Below are 16,929 nucleotides of genomic sequence, written 5' to 3' on the forward strand. Positions count from 1 at the left end.
ACAGACAGTCAGCTGTGTAGAGAGAGAACCAAACTCTCCTCTGATTTCAATATGCATGCTGTGGCATGCCCCTCTCCCATAAATAAAAAAATGCAGTACTAGAACAATCTTCAAACTATTACCTTCAGCTGCAGTGGCTCAATAGCAGAGCATAAGCCTAGCATGGTTAAGGCCGTGCTTGCTGTCCAGCACCTCAACAAGGAACTCAATCTTTCTTACTCTGAGAGAAGACACTGTGCAGTGGGACTACGAGTGACTAACAGTGTAGTCACATGTGCACAAAGCTCTAACTCCTGAGGGCAGCCTGACCAGAACTGCTGGCCGAAGGCACTGGAGTAGTCATGTGCTGCCCACAGAGCACGGTGCCAGGAAGACTCAACAAAGGATTAAGCCAGATTGGCTTCTGAGCCATGTTGGCAGTGACTCCTAGGAAGTATTAAAAGGGGCAGTGTGGGCACAAGGTAGCAAGTTGATGAGAACCTCCTTTAAGAGCACCACTCAGAGCATGCTCAGGGAACACAGCCTGCCTGCACAATTTCCTCCATGGGGCCCACAGCATACACAGGTGACAGACTGTACCAGGTATTCCAGGACCCCAGTTACTAGAACCTGGAAGGCACAGAAGTGAAGAGACGGTAAGAGTGAAGTCAGCAGTGGAGCTGCACAGATCACTAGTTCAAGAAACCATATTTAAAGTAGACATTTCTGGCAAAACAAAACAAAACAAAACAAATAAAAAACCCCAAAAAACCCACTGAAGAACTTTTTTGGGGGAGAGAGAGCTTTATCATTTAATGGAAAGAAAACCTGCTGATAAATCAAGACAGAATACACATCCTGGCTTCATAAACAGGGCAGCACAGAGCTACATCACCAGGAGAGGAAGAAGGCAAATGATCCTTAGCTTTGTTAGGAATGACAACTGTGCATCTCAGCAGGAACTCTGGTCTTCTTCCCACACACCCAGAAAAGACCGGGTGTTTTACTATATACCAAGTAACCTTCAGTAGTTAAAAGAACAGGCGAGTCACAGGATAGGAATCACTGCACTCAGTGATTCCTTAGAGACGGTGGGGAGTTGGGGGCAATTCACCAGCACCAAGAGGTATATTTAGGCAGCTCAGGGGTATGGAGGTGCCCTTAAGCTTGCTCCAAGCTTGACTCTATCCCTGCATGATATGACTAGGGATTGTGTATCTCAAGCTTAAAAGGATACACAGGCATCTTCCATGTGGAACTCTTGTTTTTTTTTTTTTTTTAAATTCCACAGAGCCTATGAGGAACCTATATAAGAGCCTATATAGGGAATGGGTCTTATGTCATGTGAAACCTGACATAACTTAGTGAGATGCTTCACTGCGCCTGCCATGAAATCCAAGGGGGAAAAGTCAACTTGTGCTGGGGCCATGTGTCCTCCCTCTGACTGCCTGTGAGGGCACTTCTGGGCACAGGACTGCCATGTAGACTCTCTGGGGTAGAGGAGGGCCTGCAGGCCTCTAGTGGCTCTGTAGGTTTCTCTAAATTACTTGGCTATGGCTGGGATGCACAGGCACTTGACCCCAATTGTCAGCCATGGCTGAGGATGGTTAGGATTGTGGCAGCATGCTAACAACAGCATCATAGGAGTGGGAACTGCAGCAGCCAGTCCCAAGGTCAGCTGGGATGGCCATGGCTGGCTTCTGCTCAAATGAGGAACAGGATTTGCTTCACTGTCTCTCTCTTCTTTTCAGCATGGACTCAGGAGGCTGAGGCTACATAGTTGTACCTAGACTGTTCTTCTTTCTTCTCCTGGCTGGCAAACTTAGGGCCAGAGTATAAATTCTGACCATGGGCTGGACAGACGGGAGGTTTTCTCTGCCTATAAGAGGTCTGTCAGACTAGCAGAATGCACAAAACTCATGGCTCTGATAAACACTGACTGAAGCTGTCAAATTCATACTCCTCTAAGAGAACTGAGAAGAGCCCTTTGCTATAACTGCCTTGAATAATGTATGTGCATTAGACTGGAAAAGTGGCATGTGCTATTTAAGTTCACTGAGAAGCTGGCTTACATACACCCAAGCATATTTGTTCCAAAGTGTCCTTCAAGATTTCCTATTTAGGGGTGAACTAGTCCACCTCAACTCTGTAACCAGGAAGGGAAGAGAACAAATAGCTCAAGAGTTAAAACACCATGTCCTTGAGAGTAGCTGAACCATTTCTAACAGTGGTTAGCACTATTTGTCTTACGGGGTAAATGTGCCTACAGTGGGAATGGGAAACCGGAAGGTCAGCCACAGGAAGCTCCCCCACAGACAGAACAACATCAAGAAGTCTAGCTGACTGCTTCAACTTACCAGGCCATTGCTGCTAGGTGACTTTAAGTGCCTGGTTTGATGACATCATCTAACTCCTGTATGCTATACGTTCTTTCCCTTGGAAGCCTTATCCACGGGGTCCACGGGGTCCACCTGCCTCACCTGGAACTCTGGATTAGAATCTCTGGCTGCCTCCATGAGGCTTCCCCAGGTGATTTCTGCTGCATGTTTGTACACACCTGATTTGGTGATGTTAACTTTTGTTTGCTCTCTTAACTGGACTTCTCCAGGCATCTCGCTAGATGCTTTGTGTACCTAATTTGGTAATTATCTATTGCTGCTCTTTATCTGCTATGCAATATTTGTTTTTCTACTTTTGTTTGCTGTGTACTTAATAAATTCAAAGTAAGAATTATGGCTTTTATAAATTATTCTCTGGACTGTTCAGAACAACTAACAGAGTAGTTTATTACTGATAAGGCCTGGACAGTCTAGCTAACCTAGTTACCTACCTAGTGATACCAGTGAAGGAGCAGCCTACACCCTTCTAAGCCCACTTGTTCTGACACAGAAAAACAGCCTGCAGGTAGCCCTGACTCCTTTCCAGGCTGGTATTTTGCCTTTGGGACTCCACTGGATTATCAGGAATCTTTGGCTTCTACATGTTTCTAGAAATAGACACAGGATTACAAAGTAGCTAAGAAACTTTTATTAACTTCCCACATTTCTGCTGTACCTTTCTTGGCCCACTGCAACGTCTAATTTGCTGTCTGGGCGATGGATAACTACTCTGTGCTTCTAGCCAGAGACTGTCTCCCTCAGTACAGTGCTTAGAAGAACACTGGCTTTCCCTGCGCAAAGAGGTGGCACTGAGCCTACATTAGGTTATCTGGACTTGGGGCAATATGGCATCAAAACCTCTGTGAATTGAGCCAGGAATGAGAGGGTGACAAGGGTGGGGATTTTGCCCACCAGGTCAGGCAGAAGGGACATGGTAGGGAGAAAGGGACAGTAGTGCTCATTTCTGAGTCTCCTTTTTTCCCCTAAGTATGTAGCCTGGCCCCTTGGTAGCTTCTGTGTGCTGACTCTGAAGAAACATGTTCCTGTCATCCAAGTGAGGCATGGGAAGTTTTACCTCAATGGTGCTGAGCTCTTTGACAGTTACAACCATTCTCCAGACCCAGGCACACAGATTCTTAGCAAAAATACCCACAAATAGCCCCAATCCAGCTAAGGACAAAAGTTCGGTTTCCCCTCTGAAACCTTGCTCCATTATTCTCTACATTATTCTCAACAATTTTATCTTCCAAGGTCCTACCAGAAAGGCCCATTAAGCTCTCAGCACTCAAGAGCTTTTCTGGCCCAAAGTTTCAAAATCCTCCACAAGCCATCAATAAAACAGTCTAAGGCACAAAAAGGCACATGGTCAGGTTCATGGCAGCGACAAATCCACTTCTCTAGTAACAATTTCTCGACCAAAGAAAAGTTAAGGAGGGAGGGAGATTATTCAGCTTACAATTCTGGGTCAGTCCATTGTTGAAGGGAATGTAGAGGTGGCAAGACATGATGTAGCTAGTCCAGTCACACCCACTAAGACAGAGACAAATGAATGCACCTCTGCCGCCTGCCTGCCTGCCACTGTGCTCAGCTAACGCCCTTCACTCTTACACGGTTAGGGTTCAGCGCAAATGGCCACATTCAGAGTGGGTCTTCCCAACTCAATTAACAGTCAAGACAACTCCCACAGACATGGCCACAGGCCAACCCAGCCATGGCAGTTCCCCACTATGATTCATTTTTTAGGTGAATCTGGGTTGTGTCAAGATGGCAGTCAAAACTGACTAGCAGAGTTATGAACATACAACATGCACATTTTGTACCACGCCACTACACACAATACCAATGACTGCTGCCTGAAATTCCTTGGCTCACACTTGAGACTGCTGCATGTCATGGATTGCATTGCTGTTGTACATTCAAAGTTTTCAGCTCTTACAGAAATATAACCATTTACAGAAAAAAAAGAATATTTTCGTGAGGAAAAAGAAATATGAAATTAGTGTATCTTTCTATTATATTGAATTAGAATGTTTATTTTTAAACATGCTGTTTGAGTTGCTGACTTGAATTTCACACACAAACAAAAATCATCAAATGAACTTAGGTTTGGGATTAGTACATAACTTCCCAGAAATTTTTTATTTTACTGTCTTATGTAATTTTTATTTTTTGTAAACTAGTATTCTCAGCATTTATGATTACAAAAACAAAATATCAACAAATATAAAAAATGTTTAGGCTGTTTGATATTCTGCAGTATCAAATACTCACAAACAAGATTTAAACTTTTAGATGAAAATATAAAGAGAGCAGGGATACAGTTCAGTTGGTAAACTGTTTGCTATGCCAGCATGAAGACCTGAAGATCCGAATTACGCTTCTACAAAAGCCAGCCATAGTGGCACACAATTATAATCCCAGCTCTGTGGGCAGAGAGAGGTGGATCCACTGGGCTTGATGGCCAGTCAGCCTAGCCCAGCTGGTGAGTTCTCAACTGAGGAGAGACCCTGTCTCAAAAACCGAGGTGGACAGTACCTTAGAAACACTGTCCAAGGCTGTCCTCTGGCCTCCACGTACAGGGCAACAAATGTATTCACGAACACTCCTCAGATAAGCACATACATCTTATTAGTATGCAAGTTTGTGTTCACCTTTAATAAATGACAAGATTATATGTATAACAAATAATTTTTTAAAATAAATTTCTTCATGATTTTACTAAAAGTAAGCCTTTGATTTGTATGACTATTCCAAAAAGCAGGTTAAAATTTCTCAGGGAAAAAGCCCTGCTATAGTTCATCCAAGAAAGCACCCAGGTAGCAACAGGGAAGGATGTGATGTGTTTCTGCCAATAGAAGGAACTCCAAGTTCCTGTGATAGCCTATCAAGTAGGTTGATTTTTGCCTCTCCCAAACCTGTGCCCCTCACCCCCACAAGGCCCTGCTCTGGTCTGTGTGTCTACAGTTTCACTGGAGTAGGGGTTTTGTAGATGTGTTAGATAAGATGAAGTCACCTGGATCAAGGTGGTCCGAGAGTGGTTACCATCTCAGTGTTTGCTGAGAGAGGGACAGACACTGATACAGAAGATAGTTAAACCCAAGCACCCATGTGACATATCAATACTTAATGGATGAGGATGTGGCCAGAGGCATGTGAGAATAGCCTGGTACTTAGATCTTGTGAGACTGTCACCCATTCCCTCCCCCTGAAGACTGGAAAAACAGTCCAAGCTGATCTGGGATGTACAAAATTCAGAAAGCAAGGACACTTCTCATATGCCTAAGCCTGGGGAAGCCTGGCTGCTATCTTGGAGGACAGGGATGTTTTCTTTTATGGGCCCAGAACCCAGGAATGAATAAAACCAGTACAGGGTGCTCAGGGATGTGATGCCCCCCAGTCTTTTTCCCCTCAAGTTAGCAAGACCCCATGCACGAGAAGCCACAGCTCTAGCCCCCTTCTCCTCAAGAGCATGCTTCTGCAGAGCTGAGGCTAAGGGTTAAGGCTGGTTTTTATTGCTCAAAGGACAAGATTCTGGAGTAAGTAAAAGTTTCTGGTTTTATTCATAAAGTAAATAAACACCAACAGTGTGGCCAATTATGTCAAATGGACTGCAAAGGAAGTCCTCTGTGACAGACCAGGAAGCCAGAAGGGAAACAATAACATGGAAACACCCAGGATGGAGAGAGCGGGAAATATGCCTGCAGGGAGCGGGCACTGTTTCTAGATAAAAGCCAACTGGCCTTGAGGACAGAAAAGCAGTGGCTGAGAAAAACCGTCTCATGAAATGAAAACAGTTAAAGTTAAAAAACACAGAGAAACAGTAAAGAGTTTAGAAATAAGCTATCATGTGAGAAAATCTGAGTTACTGATGAGATTTCATCCTGAAAATAAATTTTTGTATTTTCTTGCTTTTGCTAAAATAAAAACCATGCCTTCTTCCTTCAGTGCTCTCAGCTACATGATCCATGGAAATAAAACATTTCTGTCCTCACAGTACAGCAGTGCCAGGTAGACTGGGTTCAACTGAGGCTGCAGGGAAAGTGCAGAGGGCAGCTTTTGTCCACATGACCTGAGGCTCCTCTCTTACAGTGGTCCTCTCAAAGCAGTCTATAGAGCAATGACACTGTACAGACTACACAACAAAATCCCTGCAGCAAAAGCTTTTGACAGAAAGCCAAAAAGAAGATGGGTAAGGCCAAGGGCACAGGATTAGCCAGAGCTGAGCCAGGGCTTGTATATAGAAGAACATGTGACTAGAATACAGACAACACTGACCTATGACGGTTTTGTTTTAGGCCTAAAGGATATATCCCCACCTCTTGTCCCAGCATTTAGGCTATAATTAAAATATAGTCCTGGTATTCAATTTCCCAAACTAAGCATCTAGAAAAACTAACTTCACATTATGTACCTAAAACTATTTAGTGGCGTAAAAGTGACAGAAGAAACTGGTCTTAATTTGTCTGAATTCATGTGTTTAATATCTTTGTTCAACTGAATACAACATGATTAAGGGTTTCTGATTCTGAATCTCATCAACTTTCTGTCTGTACTGTTCCCTTAGCAGGGTATCCTGAAAGGCACTTGTGGCTCCTGTTCCACAAAATGCCAGAAGCATCCTCTTGTTTTGACTATTTGGAACATCTGCAGACACTATCACCAAGCTCTGGGAACAGGGGCTTAAGTGTTCTTGCTGCCAAACACCCCGCACATCATTTCATATGGTTACAAGTCACTTTTCATAGTAACGCAGGTGCCGGCTCACACCTGTGCCTGAGCTGCAGGGAACCCCAGCAGGGTCTGCAGTGCACTCGTGCGCACCAGGCTCTAGAACCAGGGCCTGCAGCACAGTCTCACCTCTTTGTCCATACTCTCTAAGTCCTCCTTACAGAGAGTGTACAGCGGCATTGTCTCTGACATACTGGGTTGTCGCTTTCTTCTAGCAGGGCCAGGCTGTTCTCCATCTTGAGCTTCTGGCAGCTCTTCGCCAAACATTTGCTGCTGATGTGGCTGAACAGCTCTGAAAGGAATGTTATAGTCCCGCGTGAAAAAAGCAGTTCCACAGCACCTTTCCAGCTCTGCAGCAGACACCTGACTCGTAGACGAGGTGCTATACACACAGAGAACAAACAAGATGGAAAGACAAGATGCCCTGTCCACTCTGCCCACTTGCTCTCTCTGCTTGCTTAGAATACCCAGCATCTCCTCCATGGCCATGTCGTTGGTCACACCCAGCTGCTTTAAAGAGAAACCACTGTGACTATGGGTCATCACCTATCTTGACCTGAGCACAAAACTTACAGGAAGACAAACGGTTTGCTAGAAATCATCAGGGACTGTCATTTACCTCGAGTAACGCCAAGAATCATATGACACAAAAGAAAACAAAAGTGACATTTACATTCTCTTCAGAGCACAGACAGGAATGGTAAATTAAGGAGGTGGCTATCAATGGAGGGGAATCAATCTGCTTACAACAGTCATGGAAGAAACATTAGATTATTGTACACAGTAAACAATCAGCTGCAAGGACCAAGTTCAGGCCTCAAAGACACTTCTGACCTGGGACCCCCCCGCCAACACCCTGTTAAACTGGTATTGTTAGTGGCAAACTTAGTGAAAAAGCTTCTGTCTGCAATGTGCATCTAGATGTGACAAACTTCACTGAGTGTATTTTATGTATGTTTAAGGTTATGTCAAAACTCATGGTGTACCAGGCACAGTGGCTCACATGCACAGTCTAGGACTTGGAAGGCTGAAGCAGGAAAATTGTTGTGAGTCTGAGGGCAGCCTGTGCTAGAGAGTAAGACAGTTGTTTCTAGAACAGATCCTTCCCCAGGTAAAGGAGTGAGACAAGCATCATAAAGGAGTACAGATGAGCATCATTGCCCATTGGGTCCCAGGCTGCCTGTCACAGTCACCATGGAGGTGACAAGACTTCACTATCATGAAGAAATTAATGTAGGACCGAGCAAGATGGCATAGCGGATACTTGCAGCCAAGCCAGACTACTTGAATTGGATCCTCAGGATCCACATGGTGGAGAGAACTGACATCTACAAGTCTTCTGACAATTACAAGGATGCCATAGTACATGCTTACCCATACACATACATGCATTCGAGCACACACAAACACAAAAAATGTAATAAAGAATAATGGAGCATTAACTCAAAACCACAAAATTAAAAAGTAGCTCTATTAGGCTAACCAAGTATTATCTAATGAGGGTAAATGATTTTCTACCCAGAAATTTAAAAAGTGCAGTCTCTACTTTTCAAAAATTAAGACTCCACATGCCTAATTCAGTCTGACTATAGTCAAACAGTTCAGCAGAAAGTATGATCAGGATGTGCATGGCCAAAGCCCAACACTGCCTTTATAAAACAGATGTGGTGACTCTTAAAACAATAAAGCACTGCTATCAGTGTTCATAAACTTGCTACAGTACAAACTCCTCATGTTATTTTCTTGTCAATAAGCAAGGATTTGGGGGCTGAGACAAGCAGGCTCTTATTGGCAGCTGTTGGACTCTCCCTTGCTGCTTTGGTTAACTCAAATTGCCAGCTGGTTGAACTATCTTTATGCAGCACTGGCCATTCTTGAGCACTCCGTGGACACTGTAGGACAGCTCCTAGCAACTTCAGCTGCTTGTCCCAGGTCCTGTTTCAAGCCCTCTGTACCAGAGTTTTTGCTATCACAAGCCAGGCCCTGGTAAGCTCTAGGTGACCCTAAAACAATTTCCACCTAGACTCAAGGAACAACACATCTCCTGGTAGCCTACCAGAGATTTTACCGACTGATACCAAAGGGTAGTGCTGTGAGTACTGTGAAAGCCCCCTCCTCTGGCTTTAAAGAACAGAATGACGGGCTCACTTGGTGAGCTAGATGGGCAATGATCTCCTGTGATACAACACTAGGCTTCTCTTTAATCTTTGCTTACTCTTAGGAGAGTGAGCTAAGCGGCAAGACAAAGAAAGTAGCAGAGGCAGCAGGGTCATAGTCATAGTCAGGGTAGAGGCGGTAGAGTGGCAATGATAGCTGAATAGTTGGTACACAGAGTTGCCAAAGTGGTGAGGTTGGTAGCTGAAGAGCTGAGGATAGCCAGGACAGAAACAAGGGGAGAACTGAGGCTAAAGAAGAGAAAACTGTACAGCACTATAGAGAGAGAGTATGGGCCTTGGTAGCTAAATGACTTCTAGAATGCTGCTCAGCCCTTAGAGTCTAAGCCACCCCAGGCTTGGACAATGCAATACCAGCTGCTGTCAAGGGCTAGAGAACCTGGCATGTAAGCCTGCATGGAAGTTCCAATGCCAACTGCTACCAATATCTAAGGAATTCCAATTCGCCTAGGCCTACAGGGAGCTGTTCACTTGCAGACCTTTATAAACACTTGGAGGTCGAAGACCCCAGACAGCTAAGGCTTGCAGAGAACAGTAGGAAGTACCAGAAGGTGCCACCTATTGCCGCAAGCTGCTGTTGTCCAAGTGCCTGAAGAGAACTTCTTCCCTCACCATACTTCCTATCTAGGTGTAGCAACAGGGCCCCAGACATCTGACTGACCACATTTATAGCCAGAACTGTTTACTCCCAACACCTACAGCTTCAAAGATAAACAGGGAAAAAGACCACAGGAGTTTTCCTTTTACTAAAAATAAATGTACAATGCTTCTTTATAAAGGTGTCTAATGGTTTCAACCAAGTTTGAAGTGTTAGAAAAGACCTCTACTGAAAGCTGACTGTTGATCTTCAAAGGTCAACACTATTAAGGCCATCCCCAGCTCACATCCATCCTGGGTCTGACAGGGCCAAGAGAGCTCTGTGAAGGGTTAACAGGCTCTGGGTGCATGAAAAATGGACCTGTAAGACACTACAATCACCATGCTGTAGCTCCCAGGGACCTCCTGGAGTACCCTGAGCTCCTGCTCTTCCTAGGGTGCCCTTACGCGAAGGCCAGTTACTCCAAGAACCAAATCCAAAAGAGAAAGTATGACAGAGTCATAAAAATGAAAAGCACTCCCATTATATTCCTTCTCAATTTGAAGAAGTAACTTTATTTAAAATGTTAACAGACAATGGTTTAATATGTTATATTAAATTAGCTGATAATGATCTTCAGACAGTATCAATTGTACTCTTAACCACACAAGGCAAATACCCAGTTGCTGCCCTGCTTGTGGCATCTTAATGAAGGCAGGGAGGAGACAGGTAGAAAGCCTGGAGTCTAACATCTCTCTCTATAGCACAAGCCCATTACATGGTCGGCACCAGAAAAAGCACACAATGCTACCCCTCCCCCACCTCAATATCAGTTGTCAGTTGGAGGATAAACCAGACCCAGATTCTTAATGTGATGGGAAAGTGGGCAGGCTTCAATGTGAATTACTTGTACAGGAATAAGACCACCTCCAACTGATGGAAAGGACAATCAACAGAGAGTTGTCAACTCCCAGGTGACCTTTTTATCTTACAAAGACAAAAAGACTTAAACCATCAATTACAAATACATCTGAAAGAGATGAGGGAAAAAAGAAACCCTAGCAAAAAACAGAAGGTGAAAAGACTGAAGGACAGCTAAGAGATGGAAGCATAATGAAAACAAATACACAAGGTGGGCGTGGTAGCAAGCTGAAAAGGGGGGAAATGCAGTAAACTCACATGTCAAACTCACAGAAATCCCCTTGACTGGACAGAGAGAAAGCACAACTGTGAGAGGAAAGGATGATGGCAGCTCTGAAAACTCAGGGAAGAGGACTTCCAAGAGAGGCAGAGATGAACCAGAACAGCAATGGCTAGAAATGTCCCTAACCTAGCTAAGAGGCTGAGGGAACCCTTTACTCCACACTCTCAAAATTCACACCAGCACACACAGTGATCAAACTTGCAATTAAAGACAAGAACAAAAAAACCAACCACACAAAAAGCATGTTGGAAGCAGTGTGAGGAAAGATGCTTTCCTATTCCCATAGGAAGAAGCCAATGGTAGAGCATGCCTAGCAAATTCAGAGACCAGAGGGATCAGATGCTTCCAACGTTAAGAAATGGAGCCATTGGCCTGCAGCCTTACAGTGCAATAGAACTAGCAGGAATGGAGTTAAGTCAAGACTGCTACAGACAAAGGGAGAGAACCCACCATTGGCCTCCCTTGTGGAAAGGAATGGACTCTGATGCACACACAGGTCACAAGCCTGCTAGAACCCTCCCCCAGAGGACACAGCAGGTTAGGGCACCACAGAAGACCCTGTCCTGAGGGAGTCTCCTGAACTGCACTGCAACTGCTATAACAAACATACTAAGAAAGCAAGCAAGCAGGAGGAAGACACCAGACACCATGAGCTGAAGACAAGGGAACAATCACAGGTCAATAAGTTAAATAACTGGTTTTGTTTTGAAGACAAGAGTATATCTAGGCTGGCCTGAGGATGATCTTGAACTTCTGATCCTCTTGCTTCTACTTCTCAAGTGCAAATAACTGGGTTTTGGAAGCGGTCTCCAACAAGAGTGACATGCAAAAACAGAAACGATTTCCGGTATCAGGGACAAGAAGGCCTACCCGAAGTCTAGTCAGTATCACTGAAACATACAGACATTCAAAAGTGTGGTCCCAGCGCTCCACAGGCTCAATGAAGGAAGGAAAAGGAGAGGTCGCTACTCAAGCCATCTTGTGAAGCAAGTCACCCTGGGCATGTGAAAATGCATAGAGTGGGAAATGTGTCACAGGCTCACAGCTGGTCTGTCTGCCAATGTATCCAAACCTATAAAAATAGTTCCATTACAAGAGTTCAAAGATAAGTTTTGTTTTTTTGTTTGTTTTAAACCAATCAGTGGGTCAGGGAGATGATCCAAATGAAGGTGCTACCAAACTTGCTGACCTGAACTTTGAGTTTGATCCTCAGGACCTATGTGGTAGGAGGTGAGACATACCCCTGTAAGTTGTCCTGTGATGACCCTATTCGCTCTGTGGTATATCCCCCAAGGCCACACGCCTTCTCTCCTAAAAACAAGTACATAAATGTAATAAAAGCCAAACAAGGTAATTACCTATATAGAAGCAGGTTCAAGAAGAAAACCACATGTTCATATTAGTTCATAACACACACAGTCATTGACAACATCCACAGCCATCAGTAACGAGACTCCATTACTGGAGGGAAAGAGATACCGTCCCCAGTGTCACAAGGAGGATGCACCAAACCCTACAGCTCTCAACAACCTATCCACAAGACAATACTCCCCTCAAGACTGAAAGAAAGGTGCTGAGGTCCTGAGGTCAGTGGAACAGACTGAGCCAGGAAAATGTACTAAGATCCAGAGAAATGGACTTGCTTGACTTGGAGACAACTGCAAATGAAGATCAAGGGTATTTTAGTGAGGTGTGGTGATGCATACCTGTAATTCCAGCAGTGGAGAGGCTGTGGCAGGAGGACGGCATGTTCCATGCCTCGCTGGGCTAAAAAGTGAGACAGTCTCAAAAAGCTAACCGGTCAATCCCCCATGGCCTCATGCACCTGTAGGGCGAGAGGGGACTGACAAAAGACCTCATAACTTCTAAAGAAAGTGACTCCAGATGAGAAGAGGACTCAGAAAAGTGTTTGTCATGCAAGCATGAGTGTCTGAATTGGTCCTGAGAACCATGTACAAGCCTGGCATGGGCACAAATGCTCCTTTAATGCCAGAGCTGGAGAGACAGACAGGGAGATCTCTGGGGTTCATCGGTCAGCCTCCTTACCACACTGGTGAGCCAGACTCAGTCTTAAACTACAAAGTCAGGAGCGAATGAGGGCACTATGGGATACTAACCTCTGGCTTCCACATGTTTTCCTGTGTGCACCCCCCATCATACCACCCTCCTTCCAAAAACAAAACAAAACAAAAAACCAAACCTGATAGAAAACAGAACTTATATAAATGGTAAGAATAAAACATGGTAAGAGAAACAGAATTAAATGGTTAGGGAAATCTGAGGGCTAGGCTGTCAGTAATAATCTCAACAATGAAACACAATTCACAAACAGAAAAGCTGTAAGTAGAATATCACAAAAGTCACACAGTAAAAACTCTTATTATTCTATCAAAGGCCCAGTTGAAAGGTGAAAAGATAAACTTACAGTTGGCTGAGAAAAACATTCATTTAAGTGAAAAACAAAGACTTAGATGTTAACAGTAATAACCAAAAAATTAGAGAATGGGCAAAGCCAGTTATTTCACCCAAATTAAGCATATTCAATGAATGCTCATAGCTCAGTGTCCCTCAGAGAGCCATGTTTGGCCTTTTCCTAGGCTCTAGCTTCCAGACAGGACCTCTGTCATCTTAGCAAGTTCAGTCAGGCCAAGGGGGGCCTGTACCTCACTCTACTTTAAACACCAAGTTAGAGTGGAAATCAGATGGACATAACCCACTAACCACACACAGCCTGCTCTCAAACCACCATTTACTGTCCCTGAGTGTCATTAATGGGTGCCTGCAGGAGGCCCTGACTTCACTCAGCGACAAGTCTGGGAGACTAAACTGTACTCTTAGCCAACAAATACAAAGCAAAACTTACAACTTCGCAGCCTGGTGACAATGATCATTAAGGACAGCACCTGGTGCTGTTGCCAAGCGCCCTGTCACAATGGGTCTGCAGAGAGTTCCAGGCCCAGGATGGAGGTACAAGGCTGAATCCCAGAAGTCCAGCAGACACAGGAGTCCTGTGACAGGCAAAGCAAGAGCCACACAAGCTGTAGAATGGCTGGAAGAGTGGTCCATGCCATTATGCTGAGGGTCTGGGGTGGGCCCAAGGAGTTTCTACAGCCAACAATGTAGACTGGCTTCCAAGGCCACTGTGGATATCTGGAATTGTGAGTATGACTACAAAAGAGACATCACCAGGTGCCAACCACCAACATGGAAAGCTGAAGCGGAACACACTTACTTATTCAGTGCCTCAGCATATGAGACTCAGCCAAAGTCTGACAAGTATGGGAAGAAGTCTCTAGTTTAAATCAGAAGGGAGTTTTCCACACAGTGGTGTTAGGAGAAACACACTAGATTTCCTCACCCAGAAAAGGAATCCTGCCAGAGTGCCTCTGACTAAGGTGAGATCAGATCCGTCAGCTCCATTCCTTAGTGGACACAACACCCACAAGGACTGAATTCGGGTGCTCCCCAGACAAACAGATCTCTGTGTGCAGACACGTAGGCAGAGAGGAATAGAGGCAGGGCCCCCATTTTACTTATGTAGATTCGTCAGTTCATCAGTTTTGAAGTCAGGGTCATGAGTAAGCGGCTCTGACACCGTGACCTTGCAGTGTTTATAAGTTTCCTGTGCACTCCTATGAGAACAGTATGGGTACCTGACAGGTTACCTAGCAGCCTGCAAAGTGAATTAGGCGAAGATGCCATGTTGGTGCGGGTATACAAAGCCACCTTCCTTTGTAAGGTCTACACAACTGATACACTTGATGACTCCTTCCCATCCTCTTATGTACCAAGACAGGTTGGCACCTAGGCTGCACAAGACGTTTCCAGGTTTGAAAGAAGAAAATGTCACCAAAGTCACTTCCCCGGCGTCGTACACTGCCAGAGACTGGTTCCTACAGCTGCAGGAGGCAGCGCCACACTGCTGAACACAGCTTTCTCTGGTGCCACATTAAAGCTTTGCTGAGGATCAGCCTACCATATACAAGTTATTTTCAGACAACACTTAATTACTTTTCACTTGTCTTGGAAATCCCTAGTCTACTGACACACACTTCAAACAAAGTCAAATAATTAAAAAAAAAATATTGTACCTAACACTGTACTCACCTTAAGACAAGGTGCCTTTGCTTTTTATTTAAGGAAAAATAAATGAGAAGCTGAGTTGGTTTCCGCAGCGTGGAAAGCAGACTGCACAGGTGTTGCGCAGGTGCACACCAGCACATACTGACTTTGTGGCTGCTTTAAATTCTGGAAGCACTGCTGTCCAACTGCAATTTAGAAACTGAATTTCAGAAATAGCCTTCAATGCACAGCTCCTTCTTGCCCCTTATCAGGTTATAATAACACTGCAGAACAGCCAGCAACAGAAATGTGCACCCCTTGACCACTGAGACTTTGTGCTCAAAGGGGAATTCTTAGGGTGTTCCCAGTTCCTGACACGAAAGTCAAAACCTTGGAGCATCCATCAGGTGTGAGATGGCTTCAGGACAGGACTGGGCCCTAGAACGACCCAGATCTGAACTTCAAAATTCAACCCCAACCTTCGGACCTCCAGAGAGCCATCACTTAGAACCAGTGATTTGCCCTAGTACAGCCATGTAAAGGGACCTGCACAAAATCTCCAGAGGGGGGTTCGTATAGCTCTGGAGTGAGTGTGTCCCAACTTCATAGGGACTGAGAGGCTCTTGTGCCCAGCCTCTACTACCCCCAGGAAATGTCCATACTTTCCCTGAATCCTGCTTTGAGGTTTCCATTTTTTTTTCACCCCATTTTCATACCCATCTGCCTCTCTCAGTTAATCAAGGCACATTCCCTCCACAGCTATTGTTGGCTGAGCCAATCTAGAAGAACTCAACAATCCAGAATAGAAAGGAAGTCTGTAGTCACCAGGCTTCTTCTTGGTCCTCCCTTGTCTTGGTTTTGACTCTCAGATCCTGGATGCCGCAGTGGCCTCAACTCCCCTGTGTCTCTTCCTATCAGTGCACAGCCTTTATGGTCTCACAGCACACACACCAGCTCAGAGAGCAACATTAGGGCAGACATAGCCATAGCCTGGCTAGTCATGGGGGCTGTTCCTAACTCCATCTATTGTCTTTTGTGATAGTTTTATGATTATTTGTGGCAAGAAAGAAATTGAAGAGTTCCAAATATTGCACCCCACTCCACTGTCCTCAGACTATTGCTTTTACTTCTAGGCCACAGATCCTAAAGCAAAACCTGGATGAAAGGACATGCACTCTCAGTAAACATTGCCAGAGCTCAACCAAATGCTGAACCCATTTAGACACCCTCAGCAAAGCACAAGCACATTTCACTTTTGAATGAACAGGCAGCACTGGAATGGAATCTCTGTACTTCGTGATACATGGAGGCCAGTGTTCATCACACCTCCCCAGTCCCTACAACCCGAATGCTTTGTCTCTCTCCATTATCACTGGTTCCTCTTGAAGTCACCTAGTTACACATGCACTGACCATGTCGATTTTAGGAATCTAGCTCAGTCCCGAGACCACACTTGCCTTCACAACTGGGTGCATGTGTGTCCCACATCAAAGGATGTGCCCAGACCCACGGCCAACAAGTTTCATGTTACTTCTCCTGGTTCTGAGCTCTTTGGTACCACATGGTTTTTACTTTTTCTGCGACAGCACTCTCTGCTATGGAGCTTTGCTAGAAGATTCTTTAAAACATTCCCACTCCACCCTGACCTCCAACTTCCAACTGTTCATTGTTCTGCACCTTGTGGCCCCTGGCTCTACTCCATGGCCATGTGTCATACAAGCAGAGAATGGTGAAATGGCAGGTATGAGTGGTGAACAGATATCTTGCCATTGCTACCCATCTGAGGCAATGGTATTCTTTTGGCCTTTGATATAATGTATATAGTGT

At 44.8% G+C, this 16,929-nt stretch overlaps 1 protein-coding gene across 2 annotated transcripts in view; it reads right to left on the reverse strand.

Annotated features, from left to right (window-relative positions):
* Positions 1-16,929, reverse strand: part of Ctdp1 (CTD phosphatase subunit 1) — a 62,283-nt gene that overhangs the window by 18,197 nt on the left and 27,157 nt on the right. The window contains exons 11-12 of one of the 2 annotated variants that reach the window (XM_055628025.1): positions 15,148-15,308; positions 7,316-7,377 (exon numbers count right to left, since the gene is read on the reverse strand). In XM_055628025.1, coding sequence (XP_055484000.1) covers positions 15,176-15,308 — 133 coding nt within the window. In that variant the 3' untranslated portion in view covers positions 7,316-7,377; positions 15,148-15,175. Of the gene's footprint in view, positions 1-7,214; positions 7,378-15,147; positions 15,309-16,929 lie in introns of those variants that run through there. The other variant, XM_055628024.1, reaches the window with a different exon arrangement.

This window comes from Psammomys obesus, unplaced genomic scaffold, assembly GCF_907164565.1.
Source record: "Psammomys obesus unplaced genomic scaffold, mPsaObe1.curated_primary_1811, whole genome shotgun sequence".
NCBI lineage: Eukaryota > Metazoa > Chordata > Mammalia > Rodentia > Muridae > Psammomys > Psammomys obesus.